The sequence below is a fragment of the Solanum dulcamara genome, chromosome 5 (assembly GCF_947179165.1).
Source record: "Solanum dulcamara chromosome 5, daSolDulc1.2, whole genome shotgun sequence".
NCBI classification, from domain to species: Eukaryota; Viridiplantae; Streptophyta; class Magnoliopsida; order Solanales; family Solanaceae; genus Solanum; species Solanum dulcamara.
The window spans coordinates 69,796,890-69,821,995 of record NC_077241.1 but is presented as its reverse complement, the minus strand read 5'-3'; the positions used below and the strand labels follow the sequence as shown (position 1 = coordinate 69,821,995).

Here is a 25,106-nt window from a genome sequence, read left to right as displayed (position 1 = left end):
TGAATAGAAGATGTCACTTAGTACAACTTTGCTCCTTCTGTATTTAGTACATACATTTTTCCATATATGCCATATGCATGCAAAATGAGGAACATTGGGAAATACCATGCTTACACTCTTGATTATGCTTTCGTTCCTATCTGATACAACACACATATTATCCCTCTCTCCAAATGCATTCTTGAAATTCTGAAAAATCCACGTCCATGATGAATCATTTTCTGTATCAACAATACCATACGCCAACGGCAATATGCAACCTAATAAATCAATAATATCGATACAATAGTTATTAGAATTCATCAGAAACACAACAAACGTGAAAAATGAGATGACACACTATTATTCAATAAGAAACAGTATAAGAAAGTAATACCTGCCCCATCAAGTGTGCTAGCTGATACAAACGTCCCTTTATAAGGTCCATCAAGATGTGCACCGTCAACAACAACTACTGGTCGACAAAACTGAAACCCCCTCATCAAAGGCCTTAACGCTATGAACAAATACATGAATTCATCAGTTGATGACTTGTGCATACTTATGTACGAATTTGGATATACGGTTTTTAGAATATGTATATATACAGGCAGCTGTCTATATCCATCAGCAGGTTTTCCCCTTAACATCTGCAAATCATGCTCCTTTGAACGCCATGCCTGTTGATAGGTAATATCAATCCCATATGCTGATTTAATATCCTCTCGTATATCATTAGGGGTGACAATTCTCTTATGATTAACCAATTTAGGGGCTGTGAATGCACTAACAAAAGCCTTTGTAGCATGAACTTTGTTGAAAATCCTATCTCTCAGTGCACATGAATGTTCACTATTGAAATATCTAACTTTGAATATATCCGTTTTTTTCCAACATGAAGCTTTCATTCTCCAACAACATCCTTCTGAAAGGCATACTATCACATAACTGCATTTGTATTAAAAAAATGACATGTATCATATCAATATTTTTTCATTTATAATATCAACAAATACAGTGACATACTGATAGGAAGTGTGTCAACCCATGTACTTGATACATGCTTCTTTGTATGTATTGTTAAAAAAAAACATCTGATACATAGAGTATTATGAATCTGATACATACTGACAACATTATTATCATTTTTTGACTGAGTTACAGGAATGTAGTTTTGATGTATCATGACATAAAATATTATTTTATTTTAAGAATGTATCATGCAAAGATAGTAATACGTATCTGATACATACTGTTGGATACTATCCAACATCAAAATTTCCAAATGCAGAAATCGAGTTTTGATGTATCATGACATGAAATATTATTTTATTTTAAGAATGTATCATGCAAAGACAGTAATATGTATCTGATACATACTGTTGGATACTATCCAACATCAAAATTTCCAAATGCAGAAATCGAGTTTTGATGTATCATGACATGAAAAATTATTTTATTTTAAGAATGTATCAGATACAAACAGTAATATATATCTGATACATACTGTTGGATACTATCCAACATCAAAATTTCCAAATGCAGAAATGGAGATTTGATGTATCATGACATGAAAAATTATTTTATTTTAAGAATGTATCAGATACACACAGTAATATGTATCTGATACATACTGTTGGATGGTATCCAACATCAAAATTTCCAGATGCAGAAATGTAGTTTTGATGTATCATTACATAAAAAATTATTTTACTTTAAGAATGTATCAGATACACACTGTAATATGTATCTGATACATACTGTTGGATAGTATCCAACATCAAAATTTCCAGATGCAGAAATGTAGTTTTGATGTATCATGACATAAAAAATTATTTTACTTTAAGAATGTATCAGATACACACTGTAATATGTATCTGATACATACTGTTGGATACTATCCAACATTAAAATTTTCAAATGCATAATATGCGCATACCTTTTACTGTCGGATCTTTTAACCTTGAAATTAAATTCATTATTGATTTTGTATTTGGCCATTACATCAACTAGAGTTGCTTTATCCTTATAGAATTGATTCTCCTTTACTTCCGCACCATTTGTATCATCTATGTAGTTCGTCAACTCCAATTCTGCTATATAACAACTTGCAACTTTACCAGATTCTTCTAAACCAAAATTATGGAACTCATTCGCATTTGATTCGGCACAAACGATTGCTCCAGATGTACTGTCGAATGATTTTATCTCACATCTTTTTATATCAAAGCTTGATATGCACAGGGGATAATTCACGAAACTAGGCTCTTTCTTCTTCAACTCTATGTAAAGATTAACACCCATATCATTACGAATATATATTGGCGACGAGTTACCTTCAACTATGTATCGGATTTCAATTTCTTTCTCTGATTCATCCACACTCAATTCAGCAGCGATTGCTGCTTTTAAATTTGAGTAAGATACATTGTCACCGACAACGATTCCATCACTTTTGTATTGTTCATAAGTAATATCAGATTGCCAAACTCCAAAATGTCTCAGTAGTATCGGGATATTCATATCGATTAATTGATGAAACGCGAAGTTTTCTTTGAATTGATGCTCTGTTGTTTTCCTTGTAGTCGATGCTCTGACTTTTGACTTCAAAATTCATCTACATAACTATCGCCTTCTTTAATAGATCAGTAATTGATATAAAGAGCCAATTTTTTATCCATAAATAGCTGATGTGCATTAACTATTCTATAGCTAAAGTTATGTATCAGATACATAACTTATGTATCAGCAAAAGTTGAAAATTAATTGAAATCAACTTCGGTATGAATTGATGCTCTGTTTTTTCCATTCGAGACGACGCTATGTTTTTTGGCTTGAATCTTCATGGACATAACAATTGTTTTTTTAACAATTGATGTATCATATACATAACTGATCTATCAGATACATAACCCAAACTGGAAAAAAAAATGGAAACGAAGTTGGTTTGTTTTTCTGCTCTGTTTTTTTGGCTTAAATCTTCAACTGCACAACCGTTCTTTTTTTAACCAAATTAATCCCATTAATTAGTTTACTAATTGATTTGAAGAACCAATCATCCCTTATATTAAGATACTATCCATAAATAGATGATCTTCATTAATTACTGATTGGTTAATTGATGTATCAGATATAAATATAATGTATCAGAAAAGTTGAAAAAAAGGGATATCGGGTAATTTTGATACAATGAGGGATGTATAGTAATTAAACTTTTCCATTATGGGATTTAGGTAAAGTTTACTTGTTTATATCCATGGCTGCATTAATTACAAGAATTGAAAATGTGGTTATTTGTGAATCTTATCCAATTTTCTTTGCAAGTTCTTAAAGTTAAATGGGCTGTGGGAGGCCTGAGTTTGGGCCAAGAAGTGTTGGATTCATGAAATTACGGCAAAGACCAAAAAATTATATCTTTTTTTTGGTTGGTTTTCCCTTGAAAAATCTCTAAAATCATCAAGATTTGTTAGCCAAGAAATATTGGATTCATGAAATTATGGCAAAGACCAAAAAATTATACCTTTTTTTTTGTTCGGTTTCCCCTTGAAAAATCTCTAAAATCATCGAGATTTGTTTGGTTGGCCAATTGTATAATTATATCTTTGTGGTCTAACTCTTCTTCAAGACTCAACGCATAACTTAAAATTACTAAAACAAAGTTACTTCAAATTAAAAGTTTCTAAAAAGACAAATATTTGAGTATCAAGAAAACTAATGAAGGGTCGTTTTCTATAATCCCATATGAAAATTGAAAGAAATCTATATATTAAATCTATATTTTTGCTGTTGTCATGATTTATTTGGATTTATTATATCGTAGTTTAACTATCTAGAATTGGAGTTGTTTACATGTCCTAATCAATGATGAATGTTTGGTAGTCTGTAAAATCGTAATCAAGAAATACATCCTTCAATATCGGTAGTTTGTAAGGAGTGGCGGGGACAAAAATTTTATTGACGAATTCGACATTTATGTAATATAATTGTGTGTCCTCATTCTTTCATAGGATACCTACTGTCTTTTATCAACACAAGTGCTTAATAATTCTTCCATCAAAACTTAGACAAATCAATCGAAAAATATCTAACATTTTTTTACTAAGAAACACATTATAATTTATGTTAACCTCTTTATACCCCTTTAACTCCGCCTCTATATATGTCCGCGCATGTCAAGTTGTTTGTTTCTTGATTTAATCATCGAATAATTATTTTCACTCCTCAAAACTTAGACATGTGAACTTAACCTCATATATGCATACAGCATGATTTTTTTATTAAAGGGAGTTCTGATGAACCTCTTCCGTTCGTGTGTTCGAATCAATTTTATATGCGCCTTTAATTCATTCATCGAATATACCTACCATCTTTTATCAACATACATATTTGATAACATATATAACTCTAATGTTCAAAACTTAGACAAATTGCATTGAGATCATGTAACATTCATCCATTTTTGGTGTTATTGAGTCATAGGCCATGCCCAAACAAAGTACAAGCCAAGTTTTTGGCTATAGAATTGACTGTGGTTAACATTCGGGGATCGGATGCTCGAAATTGAATTTTGACGACTTCATTGGATTCAGAGGGTGATTTTAGGCCTAGGGAGAGAGTTTTTGTGTATTTTTCGAAAGCTCTAAGGGTGTTTTGGTCATTTGAGGCATAAAGTTGGTTTAGTTACGACTTTTTACATTTCGGGTCAAGAAGACCTTTAAGCACCACTTTTGTTGGTGGAGGTCCATTTTTATATGCCCATTTTCCCTGTCAAATTCTTTCAATTTCAATGGCGCCCTCTATATATACACTTCTCAAAGTCATTTTTCTCTGTCGGTGTTCGAAGCCTTCATTTGAACTTCGATTAAATTCAGATCGCGTACTGCAAGGCCCATTCGAACGTGATGTTCCCACATGATTTTCTTCATATCTAGGCTCAAACCCAAGACCTCTGGTTAAGGGTGAAACAGTCTCATCATTGCACCACAACTCATGTTGGTGATTAGATTAACTATCAATTATTCTATTTTTCAATTTAAACTATCACCATCTACTCAATTAGGTGTAGTGTGAAACTTAGAGAAAATATGATAATACAACTATGACTTTGATCATTATCTCCCTATTTAATATAAAGAAAATAATTGTATTGCAAGTCTAATGTTGTTATTGACGATAACATAGAGCTATAAAAAAGAAATGATGTGACAAATAATTTAATACCATAACAGGTAGAATTGGGGAAGGAAGCTTCATAGTTATAGATATTATATTTTGTGGTTGATTATAATACATGTGAAGAATCATGTCTACATAATTAGTTTGCACTATTTTAGATGGGTGAATTGATACATCTTCAAAAAAATTAATGCTTTATGGCCTGCACTTATGTGTCAAATGATAATTTATCACTTTATATCTATTTTATCTTTATTATTAAATACTATTTATTTTACTTATAATTAATAGGAGTGACATGATAAAATTATCATTTTATTTATTATTTGTTAAGAAGTGTGCCAAGTAAAACATAAAAAATTAGACTGAGGGAGCATAATTTTTCATTACCCTTAAAATTGCAATGAAATGAATTAGTTTATTTATATATACTCAAAGATCTTGAAGTTTTATTTGTACAATTAAGGAAAAATTACTTAAATATACATCTTATTTTACCATAATTTCTAAAATTCTCTATCATTTAAAAAAAATTCAAAAATTTTCTCTCGAATAGATCACTCCACTCTCGCTGATACATCCATATTCCCCTGTCGGATACATCTCTTTCCTCTCTGAAACATCTCTCCCCTCTCAGATACCTCCCTCACCTATGTATTCGGATGTCCTATCCCCTCTATGACACATTTTTATCTCTTCTTGGATACATCCCTCCCATATATATATATATCAAGATGTCTGCTGATGTATCTGGAAGTCCAGTGATATATTCAAAATTCATAAATTTTAATGATTTTTTGTAATTTTAAAAAAATAAAAAATAATGTAATTAACTCTTAACACTATGAGATTTATATAAATTACACATAATTAAAAGGAATCTTTACCTAAATACTCGACAATAGAATTTTCTTTAACTTAAATAATTTAGTGGACGATTGGTTAGATTAATTCTTTAATTAAAACTCCAAAACAAGGACAAATAGATTTAAACTTTTATTATGTGTTTCTTTATTCAAAAATGAAGCAGCAACTTATTGGTAGAGTTGGCTTAGGCAAAACCGTCCAATATTCCAATCTAAATCATAGACTTATTTTTACGCCCCGAGAGGTTATCCTACGCGTGACCGGCACTCAGAAACCATCTCTAGCCTCCAAAAGAACCACTTGGTCTCATCACTCATTCGTTCATTAGCGGAAGACTTAAGTGAAAATAAGAATACTTATGTGGGCTCACCATCATCAACATCAAAGAAAAGAAATAATCTTTAGAAGAAGTAGTTTCAAAGGAGAACTACTCCAATTACATCATCAAACTCAGTCTACGAAGCCTCTAACACTATCAGACGGTGACAATGACATGTCCATGGCTACCTCAAAAGAAACATAATACTCAACAATAATAAAAAGGATAAAGAATTCCTCCGAATACAAGAAAGACTCACCAAACAGCTGGAAAGTAATGATTTTCAATGATGCGCCTGTTGAGGATCTCTAACACCTGTATCTGCATCATAAAACGATGCAAGTCAAATGACGTCAGTACATGAAATGTAGAGTATGTAAAATGACAGAAAAGTAAGGACAGATATCAAAAAACTCCTCTCAGGAAGACTCAGCTCAGAACTCAACATCATCTCAACATCAATATGTAATGCAAGTTTAAAAATAATAATAAGCAATGCTTACTCAGTTGGGAGTTTCTTTAACCGACAACCATCACTTATGAGCTAGTGATGATACAACAAAGCGATGTCGTTGCCACATCCATTCAATACCTTGCCAGGGTAAAGGACATCACCATTTTTGATCCAATCATCAAAGTCCTTTTTTTAGGACTTAAGAGCATAGCCTCCATCCTACGCTGGCTACGTAGTTCTGGGATTTGAGTCAATTAAACTCTTATCCAACTCGGTGCTCAATACTTCTCCCAAAATATGTGCTCATATTGACCTCATCATCTTGTCTTATTGGACTTTTATTTAAAACGTCAAACTTATCTCATTACCTCTTCATCAATCATTATACTTCAAAACATCTTGCGCAAAACATCATTTAATCCAAAGAATCAAATTTATTTAAACTCAATTTTTTTGCTCTTTCAAAACTCAATAAAATACATATATAGTATTAATTCAAATCACTCTTTTTGTCAATGAATATTAAAAGCCACACATGTAAAAATATTCATGAACATCAAATCAATTAGGATTCATGAGAAAGTAGCCACGAACAACAATTCCAATAATATGAGAGATAAAAATAATAATAATCTCAATGCATAAATATATCTAACTCAATAGAAGAAGAATTAACTCATTTAGAATTCAAGAATTAGGATAAAACTCAACTTTAACTCAATTATGATGAATTTAAATATTGGGCGCATAGACGAACTCAATCCAATGCTATGAATGCCTTACATACCTGAAATCTGAAGCTTTACTCCAAATTGAAGAACTCAATGAACACTCTTGAACCCCTAGCCTATTCTTCTCGCCGGAGCATTTTGTGTACTACCCGGAGTATAAGAATTGTCGGAATAGTATTTCTACACTACTAAAAAATTAAATTATATTTGAGAATGAGTAAAGAAGTGTATCGAGAGAAGAGTTGTTTGAGAAAGCTTGATGAATAAAATGAGAAAATGAGGTGAGTATTTATAGGTGTGGAGGAGGGACCTAACAATAAATAAAAATAATTACAAAGAATGATCTTGAAAATTCAATGGAGGATTGCGATGTCATGAATGATGTCAAATGGAGGACTATTGATATCATGAGTGATGTCAAATGGATCTAGATCTTTTCATGATTGCTGAGATGAACCTTCTTTTAACGGAATACTCTTTTTCGAAGCTGCGTTTGAACAAGATAACTTCCTCATTAGGATTTGGTGTTATATGAATTGTAGCTCTAGAAGTCAACTTTCATGTCGTTCAAGAATCAACCGATTTGGAGTACCTTACATTGAGATATGATTTTTCTTCTACAAATACTTCATTTCGTCACAACACCATGTCTTGCAAAATATAATTTATTTGAACTACTTAACTTCCGAATCGTAAGATATGGTCTCACGAAAGTTGTAGGTAATAATGTTGGAGTTATTCAAAAATTTGAATCACCTTAGTTGGACCATCCTATAAAAAGTTATGCCAAAAATATAGAAGCAGTATCACCACATACAACATTTTAGGGAGTGTTACACTTGTCTAGGTCTACTAATGTTACCATTAAAAGATGAAATATTTGTCATTTGTTTGAAGTACAATTATTCTCACCACTTAATTATTAAGCAAGTATATTAAAGTCTAGCCGACTCCTAATAAATTAAATAAAAAATAAACTGACCATTTTTCAAATTTTTCTTTGTGGAAGTTAGCGCTAGCATCTCAAATAGTACATAGCGTATTTGGCTAAACTTTTTGAGATATGTAAAGTGTTTATTTTTTTAAAATAAATTATTTGACTAAATTTTTGTCAAAAAATAAATACATCTAGAAAGTAGCAGTTTTCAGGAGCTAAAAAATATAATTCTGCTTAAATTCACCTTTTAAAAAAATATATTTGGGGTCACTTTTTAAAAGTTATCCAAACACTAATAATTTCTCAAAGATATATTTGAAATTGATCGATCAAATACAAAAGAGTTCTTACCAAAAATATTTTCCAAAATAAGATAATTTTAAAAGTCAAGCCAAACAGGCTATTTAAAAAACTTCCAAAAAGCTTGATCAAAGAGATAAAAGTGAAATTTTGCAGTAGCCTTCAGTAAATTCAATTTTTTCTGTTGGGCCCGACAGAGAAAAAAATCCCTAGAACAATACTTCTATTATTGTCCTTTTAAATTTTATGCTTGAAAAATATGATCTAAGATATCGAAATAGGACGATGAAAAATATAAAAGATTTTTTTTTCCTGTTAGTGATAAATACAGTATTGCTAGAGCAAAGGTCGAACTGCTATTACAAATTTCTGAAAAAGAATCCAAAAAAAGTGAGATATAAAATGAAAAATCTGAAATGATGAACAAAGCAAAGGACAACTGAAAATAGAAGTAAAGCGGAAGCAATATTACCTTGGATAAATATCGATTCTCTTCCTCTTACTCATCTTGGCTTTGGTAAGCTATTTTTGCAGATCTCTTTATTTTTTATAGATGCTTATCAGATTAGGCAGACATTGTCGGATTACACAACTAAGTTAGACTCGATTTGTTTTCCAAAAGAACAGAACTTTCAAGAATTTCTTGCTATTTTGAAGTATGTTTTCCTCTCAACTGTTCTATGGTGACATTTCTGAAGAAAGAAATGGGGATAAAGCCTGTGGAAAAGAGTAAAAGTTTTGATAAGAGGTAGTGCAATACACATGTAAACAATAAACACCAAGCTAAAAGTACTACTCATCTTACTTTTTGTACAATTTGGAAATGCAATATTAATACTTGAAAAGTCAAGTATATCCTCATAATTTATTAACATTATGCCATGTTGAAACTAAGCCTTTTCTAATATAGAAGAAATAGAAATATATATAAAAGTAAGAAGTTCGATGTGATCGTACATTTTGAGATTTCTTCATTCCTTGGGCCAATAATTCCTCCATAATAGCTTTGAATATCCTTGCCCTCTATAATGAAGTCCAGTACCCTGTCAAATTTGGAGTTTTAATTAGAAAAAAAACCTTTAAATATTATAATCAGTACTCCACTAATTAAAAAATTAGGAGTTTTGAAGAATATATATATAATTTGACTTACAGGATCAATTGCTTCAACATCTCCCGTAATGGATCCTCCATCACAATATTTAACATAAATTCTATTCCAATTGTAAAATTCTACAAATTTTAAAAGCACCATAGTTGTATTAATTAATTAAAGAGATTTTTAATTACTTGTATAGCAGTCCACCAAAATAATAGAAGAAAAATGTGTTATCTGTTCTACAATAATAATATATAATATAATAACAATAATATACTAATGTAATTTCACAAGTAAAGTCTTAAAATGGTAAAATATACGTAGACCTTACCTTACCCTGTAAAGATAAAAAAATAGTTTTCAAAAAACTGTCAGCTCAAGTAACGCATATCAAAGTAGTACGTTAATGTATAATATTTGTAAAATATACATATTTTATAAATAATTAACTAACTTTTAAACTTTGACATCTTTTTTTTAAAATCAATTTTTGATACACAATTCGAATTTATCATTTAATAAAATAATAATACCAAAAATTCAATTTTTTTATATACCGCATCCATTTTAGGGGAAAGGGATCATAAACCGCAATATTTCATTTTTAAATAATTAAAATTTCAAATAATTTAATTTTTTATTTGCTAGTAATTTCAATTTCAATTTAAAAATGTTAAAAAATCTATAAAAAAATTTTGGACTCTTATTTGTATCCTAGTCAGAATCAGAATACTTATCTTTATCGATTGGCATCTATTTAATCATTTAAAAATATGTTATTATTTTCAAATTACATAATTTAGTTTTCACCTTTTCCTAAAGTTTCTCTGCGAATTCTGTTAACCGATTAATGTGGCTTTGACGTTTACGTTTTTCTTTTTTAAAAAATTACGTAATTAAGTTCTTTAGTTAGTAATTATGTTTTTTAATTAGTTATTTGTTTCTAATATATAGATATGAAGAAAACTAGAAAGAAAAAAAAATCAAAAAGAAAGAGAAAAAGGGATGTGGGTGCAAGAAAAAAACCACCCAATTTATCACTTTTATTGTGTGCATCTGCCACTTGGCAGTTTTAAGTATATTTTATTTTAAATCTCCCATGTTTGCAATTTTTTAAAACAAATAATCAGCAATTTTTTTTAATAAAAAAAACAGCAATCGATATGATTTTACAATTATAGTAATAGTGTATCATAGGATATAAATTATTATAAATGCACCCAGGAAAAATGAAATTAACAATATTTATAATTAAAATAAAAATTTAAAATCTAACAGTTGTGAAAGTTACACCATTAAATGACAAATACTTATATCTTTATCAAGGGATTCAATTATTTGGGAAACCAAAACATTACACTTGCAATTTGATGGATAATTTTCCCTACGATGATTCCGGCCTTTGCTCGTGCTGTATAAACATCGTATACAAATGATAACTAAAGAAAATACAACGTTTCATATAGGAATTTGTCCAAATAAATGTATAAATTTCTCATTTTTATGATGATGATACAATTCCATTGATCCAAAGAACTAGTTATCCTTCTTCCTATATCACAATCTCCATATCAAAGCTCAAAGCAAAAGACATATAATTAAACACATGTTTTGTCACAAGGATAAGGGCAATCAATCTGTCGAAATTGATTTCTATCCAAAAACCAATCTCCTACTGCTTCAGCTATTGTCTGTAATAAGAAAAAAGGAGCAGTTCTTGCTTTAATAGCTATATATCATGTAGACTCTAATATTCATAGATTTTCAAGGAAGGAAATATTATATATTCATTTTAAGCCCAAAACGGCAATTATTAAACAAAATTATATAGGAAAAAAGGACGAAGAAATTTCTGAAGTGAGAGAGCTTAATATTTGCATGTTTAGCCAAGTTTCTAAAATCAATTTATTTTAAAAAGTATTTTTCTAAAAGTAATTTTTGTAAGAAGCAGTTTGTGTTTGACCAATAAATTTTAAAACACTTTTGAGCAACAATTAGTGTTTGACCAAATTTTTAAGAATGTATTTTTATCAAAAGTGTTTTTCAAAAAAAAAAAAATACTTTTGGGGAAAAACAATTTCTACTACTCTCAATTACTTATTTTCTTTCAAAAGCTTAGCCAAATACCATATTTTTATTTATTTTTTTAAAAATAATTTTTAAAAGAAAAAAAAAATATTTTTGACCTCCCAAAACCTTGACCAAACAAACTATAAATCTACTAATTAGCTTTACCTTGTTGAATAATCTAGGTGAATTGGGACCAAACCAATAAGCTTGTTTTTGAGTTTGGCAATGTGAAAAGCAAGAGTTGATGTAATATCCTCTTGTTGAAGATTGCCCTAGCCCTTCCAATGCCTTCAAAAAATTCACTCTGAAACCTAAAATAATTTTTCGAAGTTAGTTAAAACAAAATTTGATAAATTAGAAAATTGTTTACAACAACAGTTAAATTGTCTCCATGTGATCTATAAGTCACGAGTTTGAACCATGGAAGCATCAATAGGATAGATCGACGATCTACATAACATCTCTTGGGGTGCGGCCCTTCTCCAAATACTGCTATCGCGGGATGCTTTGTTTACCAGGCTATTTAGGGAAAAGTAAATAAACTGATGACGAATAAATAATGAATTGAAAAATTTGAAAATATTACTAACCTTGAAGAACTTTGAGCTGATCTTGTGTGCAATATTTTATATTAGCTCCGCAGCTCTTCCATACACCCTTAGGATCAGTACCAGGAGGCACCAAAATGTTCCTTATCTTAGTTTAAAGAAAACACATAAAAAGTTCAGGAAAAAAGCAAATAAAATATAAAGGAAAAAATGAAAAAAAATATTGTGAAACATATTTGAAAGATCTAATAAACTAACCTGCCAATCATCATAGGCTGAATTTATAATGAAAAGTGGCGTTTGAATTTGTTGAGCCACATTTTGAGGGAAAAAACACTGCACCATTTAAATAAAAAAATAATAATCTTACATTTGGAATTTCATTAATTTATTTGATAATTCGTAATATATGTAATTACCTAGAGGAATTAAATTACAAAATTTTAAATAATTATTGGTAAAATTGTTATTGCCATAGAGGAATTGATTAACAAGACCCCCATAATGTTGTTGAATAAAAAAATAGTTCTTGATATTACTTTTTCACGACAAAGGAACCGGCAGTTGTTATTTTTTTTTTGAATGCGTACGGGGTAAACCTCATTACAGTGTAATAATTGGCAAATCAACCACGCTAGACAAATCTATGAATTCGAGCTTAAGATCTTACATTTGAGAGATCCCCTGCTCAACCAAGTATTAGTGCTTGATATTATATTGCACTTACCAAACCCAATTTCAACTTTGAAGTACATGATGGAGGCAAATTCTTGGCGGAGCCCTAAATTCAAAAAATAAAATAAAATGTAAGAGCAAAAAAAAAATATACACTTTTCAATTTAATAATAGACAATGAAAAAGTGGGAAAATAAACATACATGTAAAGTGAGAACATCGTTGAAGTATTTTTCAATAAATGCTTTCCCTGAAATATCCTTGCTGGGAATATATATAGATTAAACTGTTAATAGTATGAAGAATTAAATAGATAAAAGGTAATAATTATTGAACATAAATTGTGAGAGTTTAATTATCAAAAAAAATAAAAATTTAATGAGGAAGAAGAATATTTACATGTCAACAAAATAACCAGCATCTGAAAAGCATTTAACTTTAATATTCTTTGATAATAAAGCTCTGAAGTTGTCACAATGCAAGATTGTTGTCAATCCTCCAGCTGAGCATCCAGAGAGTATAGCCTACCATTTCAAAAAATTAAAATAAAAAATAAAAAAACTAAGAAAAACTTTAGACTTAAGATATGTAGAGTTAAAAAGTTGAAATAAGAGGAAAGCGAGGAGGAAAAGGGAGACCGTTGAGTCCACACATGTTATTAGAGTTTCATTACTATTACTAGACTATTATTAGCCTGTTCGAATTGACTTATTTTTAAATAGTTTGTTAAAAAAAAAGGTAGGTACATGCCAACTTTTATTTTTTGACTTATAAGCTGTTTTCAACTTATAAACTGCTTAAAATAAGTTCATCCAAATAAACCCTACTATTTATTGGAGCTTATTTTAAGCACAAAATAACTTTAAGTTGGCCAGCCAAACACTCAAAAAAAGCTGAAAACAGCTTATAAGCCAATCCAAACGGCCTCTATAATTGGTTGGAAAGAAGTTATCTCAAAATTAACTATCCTGGGATAACTTGTCCCACCAAGTATATGGGATAACTAATCCCATCTCTATGGTAAAAATGGCGGGATAAGTTATCCCAAACTTGACAATCAAACAAGACACCAAAATTTTATCTCTAAATTATTTTTTTATCCCAAAACTATTAATTACTATCCCTCACACCAAACGACCCCTAAGAGTTCATATAGTTCAACAGAGGTGTTGTGTTGCTGTTTCTATTGAAAAACAAACTAAACCACTATAGCATTGTCCGCCAAATTGAATGAAGCCAAACTTTCATACACTATATGTGAGATCGCCTAAAAAATTACTACAAGTAACTATTTATATAAAGTAAAACCAATAACATTAAAAATAAAACAGAAAAGGATCTAAAATGCCCTTAAACTATGTGAAATGAATAAAAATGTCTTTCATTTATAGTTTAGTCCAAAAATGTCTTTTTCGTCAATAGTTTGGTCAAAAAATGTCTCTATTATTACTTAATAGTTAAAAAATGCCCATTTTCAAATATATATATATATATATATATATATATATATATATATTTTTTTTTTTTTTTATTATTATTATTTTTTATTTATTTTTGAACACATATTTTCCTAATAAATTTTTTTATTAGTAAATATTTATCCTACTTCAATTCGAAAAAAAATATAATATAAAAATATTATATAGTTTATTAAAATTATTTTTATCGTTATCTAAATAAAAATTAATGATGGGTTTATGATCTTATATATACGATATAAATTATCCGTTAAAAGGTACATAAAATTATTCTATTTTAATTAATAAAATGAGATTAAGCAGGAAAAAAAATTATTTCGTATATTTTTATCAGTTAAAGTGGCTTTAAAAGAAAAAAACAAGACTAGAGTTCTTTAAAAGCAATTTTTTATTCTTAACAAGATGTGTTTAAAATGAAAAAAAATAATATATTTATTCAAAAAAGGTATTTTTGACACATTTAGTAATAATGGGGGCATTTTTAAATCAAACTATAGACGACAAGAGCATTTTTGGATCAAAGTATTGACTGTAAGAGGATTTTTGAACCAACCTATAAATGAAGGACATTTTTGTTCATTTCTCATAGTTTAAGAATATTTTTAACCCTTTTCCCAAAATAAAATAATGGATAATTTATTTACTACGATATGTTAAAAACTAATTTTGATATAAATACCATATTATTTTTCCGTGAAGCGTATATATATAAATAAGAAGTTCAATGTGATCATACATTTTGAGATTTCTTCATTCCCTGGGCCAACAATGCCTCCATAATAGCTTTGAATATTCTTGCCCCTCTGTAATGAAGCCCAGTACCCTATCAAATTTTGGAGTTTTAATTAGAATATAAAAATCTTTCTTAAAACCAATGATCAAAGTGATGAATACAGTAACTTAAGAAGAAAATCAGAAAAGAGTACTAGAGAGACAATTGGAGAGAAGAAAATTCATTCTCTAATTTGCAGAACTGAGTTTGATACAAAGCTCTCAGCTATTTATCTAGTCTAACTAAATTAATTGGGGAAAATATCTAATCTACTAACTAACATATAACTACCGTTCATTTACCACACTAACTAATTTTAAATTAGTTAAATTAACTATGACAACTGGCTTCCACTGCTGACAGCTTCACTTCCAACAATCTTAGCTTTAAATATTATAATTAGTACTGTTAAGTGGAATGTCCACATATTAAGTGGAATGTCCACTACATAATATATTAAAGTGGGGCCCACTAAAAGTGGGCAGCCCACTAATCATCTTCTAACACTAATTTCTCTATATATATTGCCATGAATTGGCAATGAAAGAAAGTGAAGAACAGAAATACATATACGCAATTCCTCTCTTTCTCTCTTGTGTTCTGTTTCCCTCAATATCTCTTTTTCAATAATTTTACTTAATTTTGCCAAGCTAGTTATTTTTATAACACGTTATCAGCACGTGGCTCCGGCTAATTTTTCAAGGTAACAAAAGTGGTAAGAGTTTTATTTAATTTTATTTTTATAAAATGGCATATATTTTCAAAATTGAATTTACTGCTCTTGATATTTCTGGAAAAGACTACTCCTCATGGGCACTAGATGCCGAAATTCATCTTGAATCGATGGGTCTGGCAGACACCATCAAAGATGATAACCAGGCATCTAGTCAAGACCGTGCAAAAGTTATGATTTTCCTCCGCCACCATCTTGACGAGGGTCTTAAATTACAATATCTTACATTAAAAGATCCCTTGAAATTGTGAAAAAAATTAAAAGAAAGGTATGACCACCTGAAGTTGGTCATGCTTCCACAAGCACGTCATGACTGGTTAAATCTGAGACTAATGGACTTTAAAAATATAACTGAATATAATTCTGCTTTATTTCGAATTATAGCTCAGTTAACTTTATGCGGAGATGAAATCACGGAACAAGATAAACTTGAAAAAATATACTCCACATTTCCACCCGCGAATATGCTCCTACAGCAGCAATATCGCGAAAAAGGCTTTACAAAATTTGTGAATTATTATCTCACTTACTTATGCTGAACGCCATAATGAATTATTAATGAAAAATCATGATAGTCGGCCCGTTGGTTCTTTGCTACTCCTTGAAGTGAATCAGGCAAATTCAAACCAACGAGAAAGAGGCCATGGCCCCAGTCATGGTCGTAGTCAAAGAAAATTTTTTAATCATGATGCTCGGCTGACACCGAGAAATAATCAGCAATATAAAAGGCAGGGTAAAAAGCCAGAAGCTTTACCGAAGAATAATTCAGAAACAATATGTCATAGATGTGGAGGTGTGGGGCACTGGTCGCGAATTTGCCGGCCATCAAAGCGTCTTGTTCAGCTATATCAGGCATCTCTGAAAAGGGCAGAAAATAATCTAGAGACAAATTTTATCTCTGAAGATAATATTGAGTCCATGCATTTGGATGTAGCTGATTTCTTTAATTTTCCAAAAGTAAATATGAATGTTGATAAGCCCGATAATATTTAAACAATTCTCTTTTTTGTTGTATGTATTAAATATTATATTTGTATTTTTCTAGATCCATATAATAAAATAAAATTTTGTATAATAAATTATGTATTAATTATAATATTGACTTTCTTTCTTTGTGAAGAAAATATGGAAATGCCTCAAATCTTATTTGGATCAATGATAAATCACGAGGATATTTGTGTAATTGATAGTGGAATAACCCATGCTATATTTAAAGACGAGAAATATTTTTCCAATTTACTTAGAAGAAAAGCTAATGTTACTACAATTTCTGGTAATTCAAAAATGATAGAAGGCTCCGGAAGAGCTACTATAATTCTGCCTAAGGAAACAAAAATTGTTATAGAAGATGCACTATTTTCTTCTAAATCCCCAAGAAACTTGTTAAGTTTTAAAGATATCCGCAGAAATGGATATCATGTTGAGACACTAAATGAAATAAATATTGAATATCTTGGTATAACCAAGAGTGTCTCGGGCCAGAAATATATTTTGGAAAAATTACCAACTCTGTCATCTGGCCTATATTATGCAAAAATTAGTGCAATTGAAGCACATATGATCGTAAACCAGAAGTTTACTGATTCAAATATATTTGTGCTATGGCATGATCGAATAGGTCATCCTGGATCAATAATGATGAGACGAATTCTTGAAAATTCAACTGGACATCCGTTAAAGAACCAGAAGATTCTTACAAATGATGAATTTTCATGTGCTGCTTGTTATCAAGGCAAATTAATTGCCAGACCATCGACCCTGAAGGTTGGCATCGAATCTCCTGGATTTTTAGAGCGTATACATGAAGATATATGTGGACCTATTCATCCACCTAGTGGATTGTTTAGATATTTTATGGTCCTAATAGATGCATCATCTAGATGGTCTCATGTGCTTATTATCATCTCGCAACCTGACGTTTGCAAAGTTGTTAGCAGAAATAATAAGATTAAGGGCGCAAATCCCAGATTATCCAATTAAGGCCATTCGCCTTAATAATGCTGGAGAATTTACATCCCAAGCTTTTAATGATTATTGCTTATCAATTGGGATAAAAATTGAACATCCTGTTGCTCATGTTCATACTCAAAATGGCCTTGCAGAGTCATTTATAAAGCGCCTACAATTGATAGCAAGACCTTTACTAATGAAAACAAAATTGTCAATTACTGTTTGGGGTCATGCTATCTTACATGCTGCAGCACTTGTACGTCTCTGACCGACACATTATAATAAATATTCTCCGTCATAATTAGTATTTGGTCATGAACCAAATATAGCCCATTTAAGAATTTTGGTTGTGCAGTATACGTGCCTGTAGCACCACCACAACGTACAAAAATGGGCCCTCAACGAAGGTTGGGCATATATGTTGGGTTTGACTCACCCTCTATTATTCGATACCTTGAACCGTTGACTGGAGATTTATTCACTGCTCGATTTGCAGATTGTCGGTTTGATGAAACAATTTTCCCGCCATTAGGGGGAGAGAAAAAGGAACCCGAAAAAGAAAAAGAAATTGCGTGAAAAGTTTCATCACTATCACATTTTGATCCACGTACCCGCACATGTGAACAAGAAGTCCAGAAGATCATCCACTTACAGAAAATAGCAAATTAAATGTCAGATGCATTTACTGATTTGAAACGGATAACTAAGTCACATATCCCTGCAGTGAATGTACCTATCCGGATTGATGTCCCAAAAGGATCATCTACAAGTATCATAGCTTCTGAATCCCAAACACTCCAAAAGCGTGGTAGACCGTTGGGTTCAAAGGATAAAAATCCTAGAAAGAGAAGCGTGAGAAAAAATAAAGATGATACTACAATAGAACCTCCTGAAGAAGGTCAAGATTTGAGTAAACCTGATATTCCTAAAGAAATCAGTGAACCCGAGACTCAAGTGAATGAAGAACTTTCAATAAGTTCTTTTGGTGATGAGATAAAATTAGATCGATCTAAAATCACGGTTGATAATGTTTTTGCATATAATGTTGCACTTAACCTCATGCAAGATAGTGAAAGTCTTGAGCCTAAATCCGTCGAAGAATGTCGACGAAGATGTGATTGGCCAGAATGGCAAAAGGCAATTCAATCAGAATTAGACTCATTTGCTAAACGTTAGGTTTTTGGACCTGTAGTCCAAACCCCTGAAGGTGTAAAACCAGTTGGCTATAAATGGGTTTTTGTTAGAAAACGAAATGAGAGAAATGAAATTGTAAGATATAAGGCACGCCTTGTTGCACAAAGATTCTCTCAAAGACCCGGAGTCAACTATGAAGAAACATATTCACCGGTTATGGATGGAATAACATTTCGATATCTCATCAGTTTAGCTGTACATAAAAATCTTGAAATACACCTAATGGATGTGGTTACAGCTTACCTTTATGGTTCACTTGATAATGAAATTTATATGAAAATCCAGAAGGATTAAAATTGCCTGAAGCATGTAAAAAGTCTCGGGAAGTATACTCAATAAAATAATAAAGATCATTATATGGTCTGAAACAATCAGGGCGCATGTGGTATAATCGCCTAAATGAGTACTTAATAAATGAAGGCTATATTAATGATGTTATTTGTCCATGTGTTTTTATTAAGAAAACGGAATCAGAGTTTGTTATACTCGCCGTTTATGTTGATGACATAATCTCATTGGAACCCCTGAAGAGGTACAAAAGGCAATTGAATATCTAAAGAAAGAATTTGAAATGAAAGACCTTGGAAAGACAAAACTTTGTCTAGGTCTGCAAATTGAACATTTAGCAGACGGAGTTTTTATTTATCAATCTGCCTACACGGAGAAAATCTTAAAAAGATTTTACATGGACAAAGTACATCCATTAAGTACTCTAATGGTTGTTCGATCACTTGAAGTGGAAAAAGATCAATTTCGACCTCCAGAAGAGGATGAAGAAATTCTTGGTCCTGAAGTACCATATCTCAGTGCTATTGGCGCACTTATGTATCTTGCTAACGCAACTAGACCTGATATTACATTTTCTGTTAATTTTCTAGCAAGGTATAATTCATCCCCAACACGAAGGCATTGGAACGGTATCAAACATATTTTGCGATACCTGAAGGGTACTATTGATATGAGTTTGTTTTATACTAACAAAGGTTGCACAGACCTTATTGGTTATGCAGATGTAGGTTATTTATCAGACCCACATAAAGCTCGATCTCAGACAGGTTATCTGCTTACACACAGAGGGACTGCTATATCATGGCGATCTACAAAACAGTCTATTGTTGCTACTTCTTCAAATCATGCTGAAATAATAGCAATTCATAAAGCAAGTAGAGAATGTGTGTGGTTGAGATCGATGATACAGTTCATCAAAGAAAGATGTGGTCTGGAAAATAATGTTAAAATACCCACAATTATATTCGAAGACAATGCCGCGTGCATAGCTCAATTGAAAGGTGGCTTCATAAAAGGAGACAGAATGAAACACATTTCACCAAAATTATTCTTCACACATGATCTTCAGAAGAATGGTGAAATTGATGTACAACAAGTTCGTTCAAGTGATAATCTTGCAGATTTATTCACAAAGGCATTACCAACATCAACTTTTGAGAAGTTAAGGCATAAGGTTGGAATGCGCCGTCTCCAAAATATCAAATGAAGTTTTCATCAGGGGGAGTAAAATACGCGCTGCACTCTTTTTCCCTTAACCACGGTTTTGGTCCACTGGGTTTTCCTGGCAAAGTTTTTAATGAGGCAACAATCAAGGCGTATTACCAGATCTGTGTACTCTTTTTCCTTCATTAGGCTTTTCCCACTGGGTTTTTTCCTAGTAAGGTTTTAACGAGGCACAACATCAGAATAACTTAGTATATTATTTCTTGTAAAATATTTTTATGTAAACACATTACACGTGGACATTCAAAGGGGAGTGTTAAGTGGAATGTCCACATATTAAGTGGAATGTCCACTACATAATATATTAAAGTGGGGCCCACTAAAAGTGGGCAGCCCACTAATCATCTTCTAACACTAATTTCTCTATATATATTGCCATGAATTGGCAATGAAAGAAAGTGAAGAACAGAAATACATATACGCAATTCCTCTCTTTCTCTCTTGTGTTCTGTTTCCCTCAATATCTCTTTTTCAATAATTTTACTTAATTTTGCCAAGCTAGTTATTTTTATAACAAGTACTACTAATTAACAAATTAGGAGTTCTGAAGAATATATATAGTGACTTACAGGATCAATTGCTTCAACATCTCCTGTGAAAGATCCTCCATCACAATATCTAACAAAAACTCTATTCCAATTGTAAAATTCTACAAATTTCAAAAGCACCATCATTGTATTAATTAAAGAGATTTTTACCTTGTATATTAGTCCATCAAAATAATAGTAGAAAAATAAATAATTTTTGTACATTAATGTATAACATAATAAGAATAACAACATATTCAAAACTGTAATTCCACAAGTGAGGTCTGAAGTGGGTAAGTGTACACAAATCTTACCCTGCCTATGAAGATAAAAATACTATTTTCGAAAGGTCATCGCTCAAATTAGCATATACATTAACGTATCATATTTATAAATATAAATATTTTTATATATAATAGTGTGTGTTTTTCCCCCCTAATATTTGTCTAGTGAATGTAATTAGTTTAGCCAATCGATCGACCAAATGTGTAACTTTTCCTTAATCAAACTACACTTTATATATACATTAAATAGGAGAATTTTAGTAGCTCAGTTAGTTGGCTACCTGAATTTTTACCCTTACCCTATTGGTAAGGGTTTGATTCCCACCTTGTAAAGCCCACCTCATTTCCCGTTCCCTTATCCCCAATTTTTTTAAAAAATAAAAAAATACATAAAATATTAAAATAATGAATAAATGTAACATGAATTAAAAATTAAATTAGAATATTACCTGGATTAAATTTCTGATCATTACTCAACATCCCAGAGAAAAGAACTTGTTTTTCCATTTTTGCACTAGATCCCAACTTACTATTCTTCCTCAGCAGACATTGTGCAACATTTTGGCACCATCCACCTCCCTTAAATATCCAAAATTTAATTGATAAGTTGATATTCTAAGATAGAAGAAATTCACAACAATATATAGGGTGTGTTTGGTACGGAAGGAAAATATTTTACAATTTTTTTACGTTTGATTAATCAAAGTGTTTGAAAAATATTTTCTTTAGAAAAACAAGCTCCTTAAAAGTGAGGAAAATGACTTTTCTCACGAAAAGAGAGAAAAAAAGTTGCATAAATAACATTCCAAAGCTTATTGTCTCCACCCATCCACTCGCCCCCCAACACTCACTCCTTGACCATCCTAGCCCACCCCCTGTCACCCCCAAACCTCCACTCTCCATCCCTATCTGCCTCCATAACATTTTGCTAATAACATATAAATGCTCTTACGACAATATTTTCTTGCTTACTTACTTAATTACAATCTATAAAAAAAAATAAGCAAGAGATTCACTTATTTTTGAAGAAAATATTTTCTAGTAAATCATTTTCCTTGATTTAAAGTAAATTTTTTATTTAAATCTCAATTCTCAAGGATGGGGGTTTGGTTTTGGAATACTAATTATTTTTTTCATTATTATTGAAATAAATTCCATAGAGATAAACGGAGTTTTAAAAAAACAAAACTAACCTCAACTGATATTACCCAATTATTTACTCCTGTATCTGATCCTCTATCAAGATGGTATGCTGGTGGAGTTCCATCCAAGCAAACTATAATAAACACACATTAATAATAATAATAAATAAATAACAAAAATAATTATAATTTATACACATGTGTGCGTGTCTATATATGTATCTACAAACACACAAAAGAGAAGTGTTAATCACCAGCTCCTTTTGCAACGGCAGTTTGAAGTATAGTGATATTAACAAGGAGACTTTCTGTTGTAATAAAATTCAGCAAAGAAACAAAAAAGAACAAAAAATTAGTCACCATTTTGCTACTTTAATATCTCTTAATAAAATAATATTGCTAAAGATGGGCAAAAGAAATACACATATATATATATATTGATATCGTTTTTTAACAAAGAAACTGATTTTATATCAAGTAATAAAGTGTAAACTAAAGCCATAAATGGAATATTTGTGAATTGGGATTCTTGACAGTGAAGTAAGTGGAATTTAATTCATGAATATAGCAAAATACCAATTTAGGTAATTTTGGAAAACCTTTAAAATATGTTTTCTGGCAGATAATCTGTGATACATGTAACTAACAACATAATATATTATTAATAAATACCACATCTTAATAAGGATAAAAACTTAAGTAGAAGCTACTTTGGTGATTTCAAATGTACATACTACAAATTTAATTCATGAATATAGCAAAATACCAATTTAGGTAATTTTGGAAAACCTTTAAAATATGTTTTCTGGCAGATAATCTGTGATACATGTAACTAACAACATAATATATTATTAATAAATACCACATCTTAATAAGGATAAAAACTTAAGTAGAAGCTACTTTGGTGATTTCAAATGTACATACTACAAATTTAATTCATGAATATACCAAAATACCAATTTAGGTAATTTTGGAAAACCTTTAAAATATGTTTTCTGGCAGATAATCTGTGATACATGTAACTAACAACATAATATATTATTAATAAATACCACATCTTAATAAGGATAAAAACTTAAGTAGAAGCTACTTTGGTGATTTCAAATGTACATACTACAAATTTAAATTTGAAAATATTCTATGATGCAAATTAAGTGGGATTAATTTTCAAGAGGCTGACCTGGTCCGGTTCAAAAAAAATTTAACCAGGCTAGTCTGAGGTTCGGGTTGGTCAGGTTCCAACCGGTCCGGGTTTGAAAGGGCTTTAATTGGCCTGTGTGGCCGGGCTATACCATCCGGATCCAGGCTGGTTATGATAATTCTTTTTTTGTAAACTTAATTAAAAATAATACAATATCTTAAATAAAAATGTAACTAATATTTTCCTAACAAATTAAAATTTAAAAATTGTAAATTCAATAAAATTTTAAACTTTAGTGTAATTTTCATATAATTATAAGAAATATTTTATCCTATAACTACATCATAAAATGAAAAAAAAAATCAACAGACAAAATCAACTTGTCATGTTACGTATGGCTTACTATTAGCTTTCTTTATTTGGGCAAATATTTTATCTCCAAAGATTGATGTATATTATAATCACTGAACGGAATTACACTGAAATACAAATACTAAAACAACAATTAACTGAGAATTATAAGAACTAGAAAAGGACAATTAAAAGGGGATGAGAAGTTTCAAACATCAGAAGAGTAAAGATGAGGAGCATTGACTTTGCCTAAGCATAATCATAACTTTTTATCCATCAAGACTTCTATTTATCGAGAATTTTAAAAATATACAATAAATTAATTAATTTACAATAAATATAGTAATGTTTTATTTATATAAAAAATAGTCAAAATCATAGAAAATATATAGTGACTATATAATATAGTTTGTCAAAAGTCATAGAAAGTATACATAGACTAAACAATATAGATTACTTATACCTAAGTTATACACCGAATAAATATTATGATACACTTTATACATAAAATATACACTAAGTATACATGAATCTACACCACATAACCATTTTTGTGGTAATTAAAATAACCAAATAGTCATTTGACGTAATTATCCCTTCTATTTATCAACCAAAATCTCTAACATAGCCAAATAATTTAATGTTGGGCTTATTTCCCAAAACTGTTCCTGTCTCATTCATAACATAAGCCTTTGTCATTCACACAATTTCCTTACATAAAATTCCGCAAATTTTAAAGTAAAAAGAGAAAGAATTAAATAGAATTGATCTCTGTTTATGGATAAATAACTTAACATTCAATAATAGAAAAATTACTTGATTGAGTGTTTTTTAAAAATTAATTACTGATTTTAGCGATATTTTTTAT

At 30.5% G+C, this 25,106-nt stretch overlaps 1 protein-coding gene across 1 annotated transcript; it reads right to left on the bottom strand.

Moving 5' to 3' along the window:
* Positions 1-11,335: 11,335 nt before the first annotated feature.
* LOC129890712 (pectin acetylesterase 8-like) lies at positions 11,336-23,109 on the bottom strand. The gene is made up of 12 exons (XM_055966206.1): positions 23,001-23,109; positions 22,798-22,880; positions 22,054-22,183; positions 21,363-21,442; positions 15,369-15,455; positions 13,554-13,678; positions 13,358-13,418; positions 13,207-13,260; positions 12,738-12,815; positions 12,522-12,627; positions 12,097-12,242; positions 11,336-11,552 (listed from the first exon to the last, which is right to left on the bottom strand). Exons 1-12 carry the CDS (start codon positions 23,107-23,109, stop codon positions 11,460-11,462), a joined length of 1,152 nt encoding a protein of 383 aa, XP_055822181.1. The 3' UTR covers positions 11,336-11,459.
* Between the last annotated feature and the right edge of the window lie 1,997 nt (positions 23,110-25,106).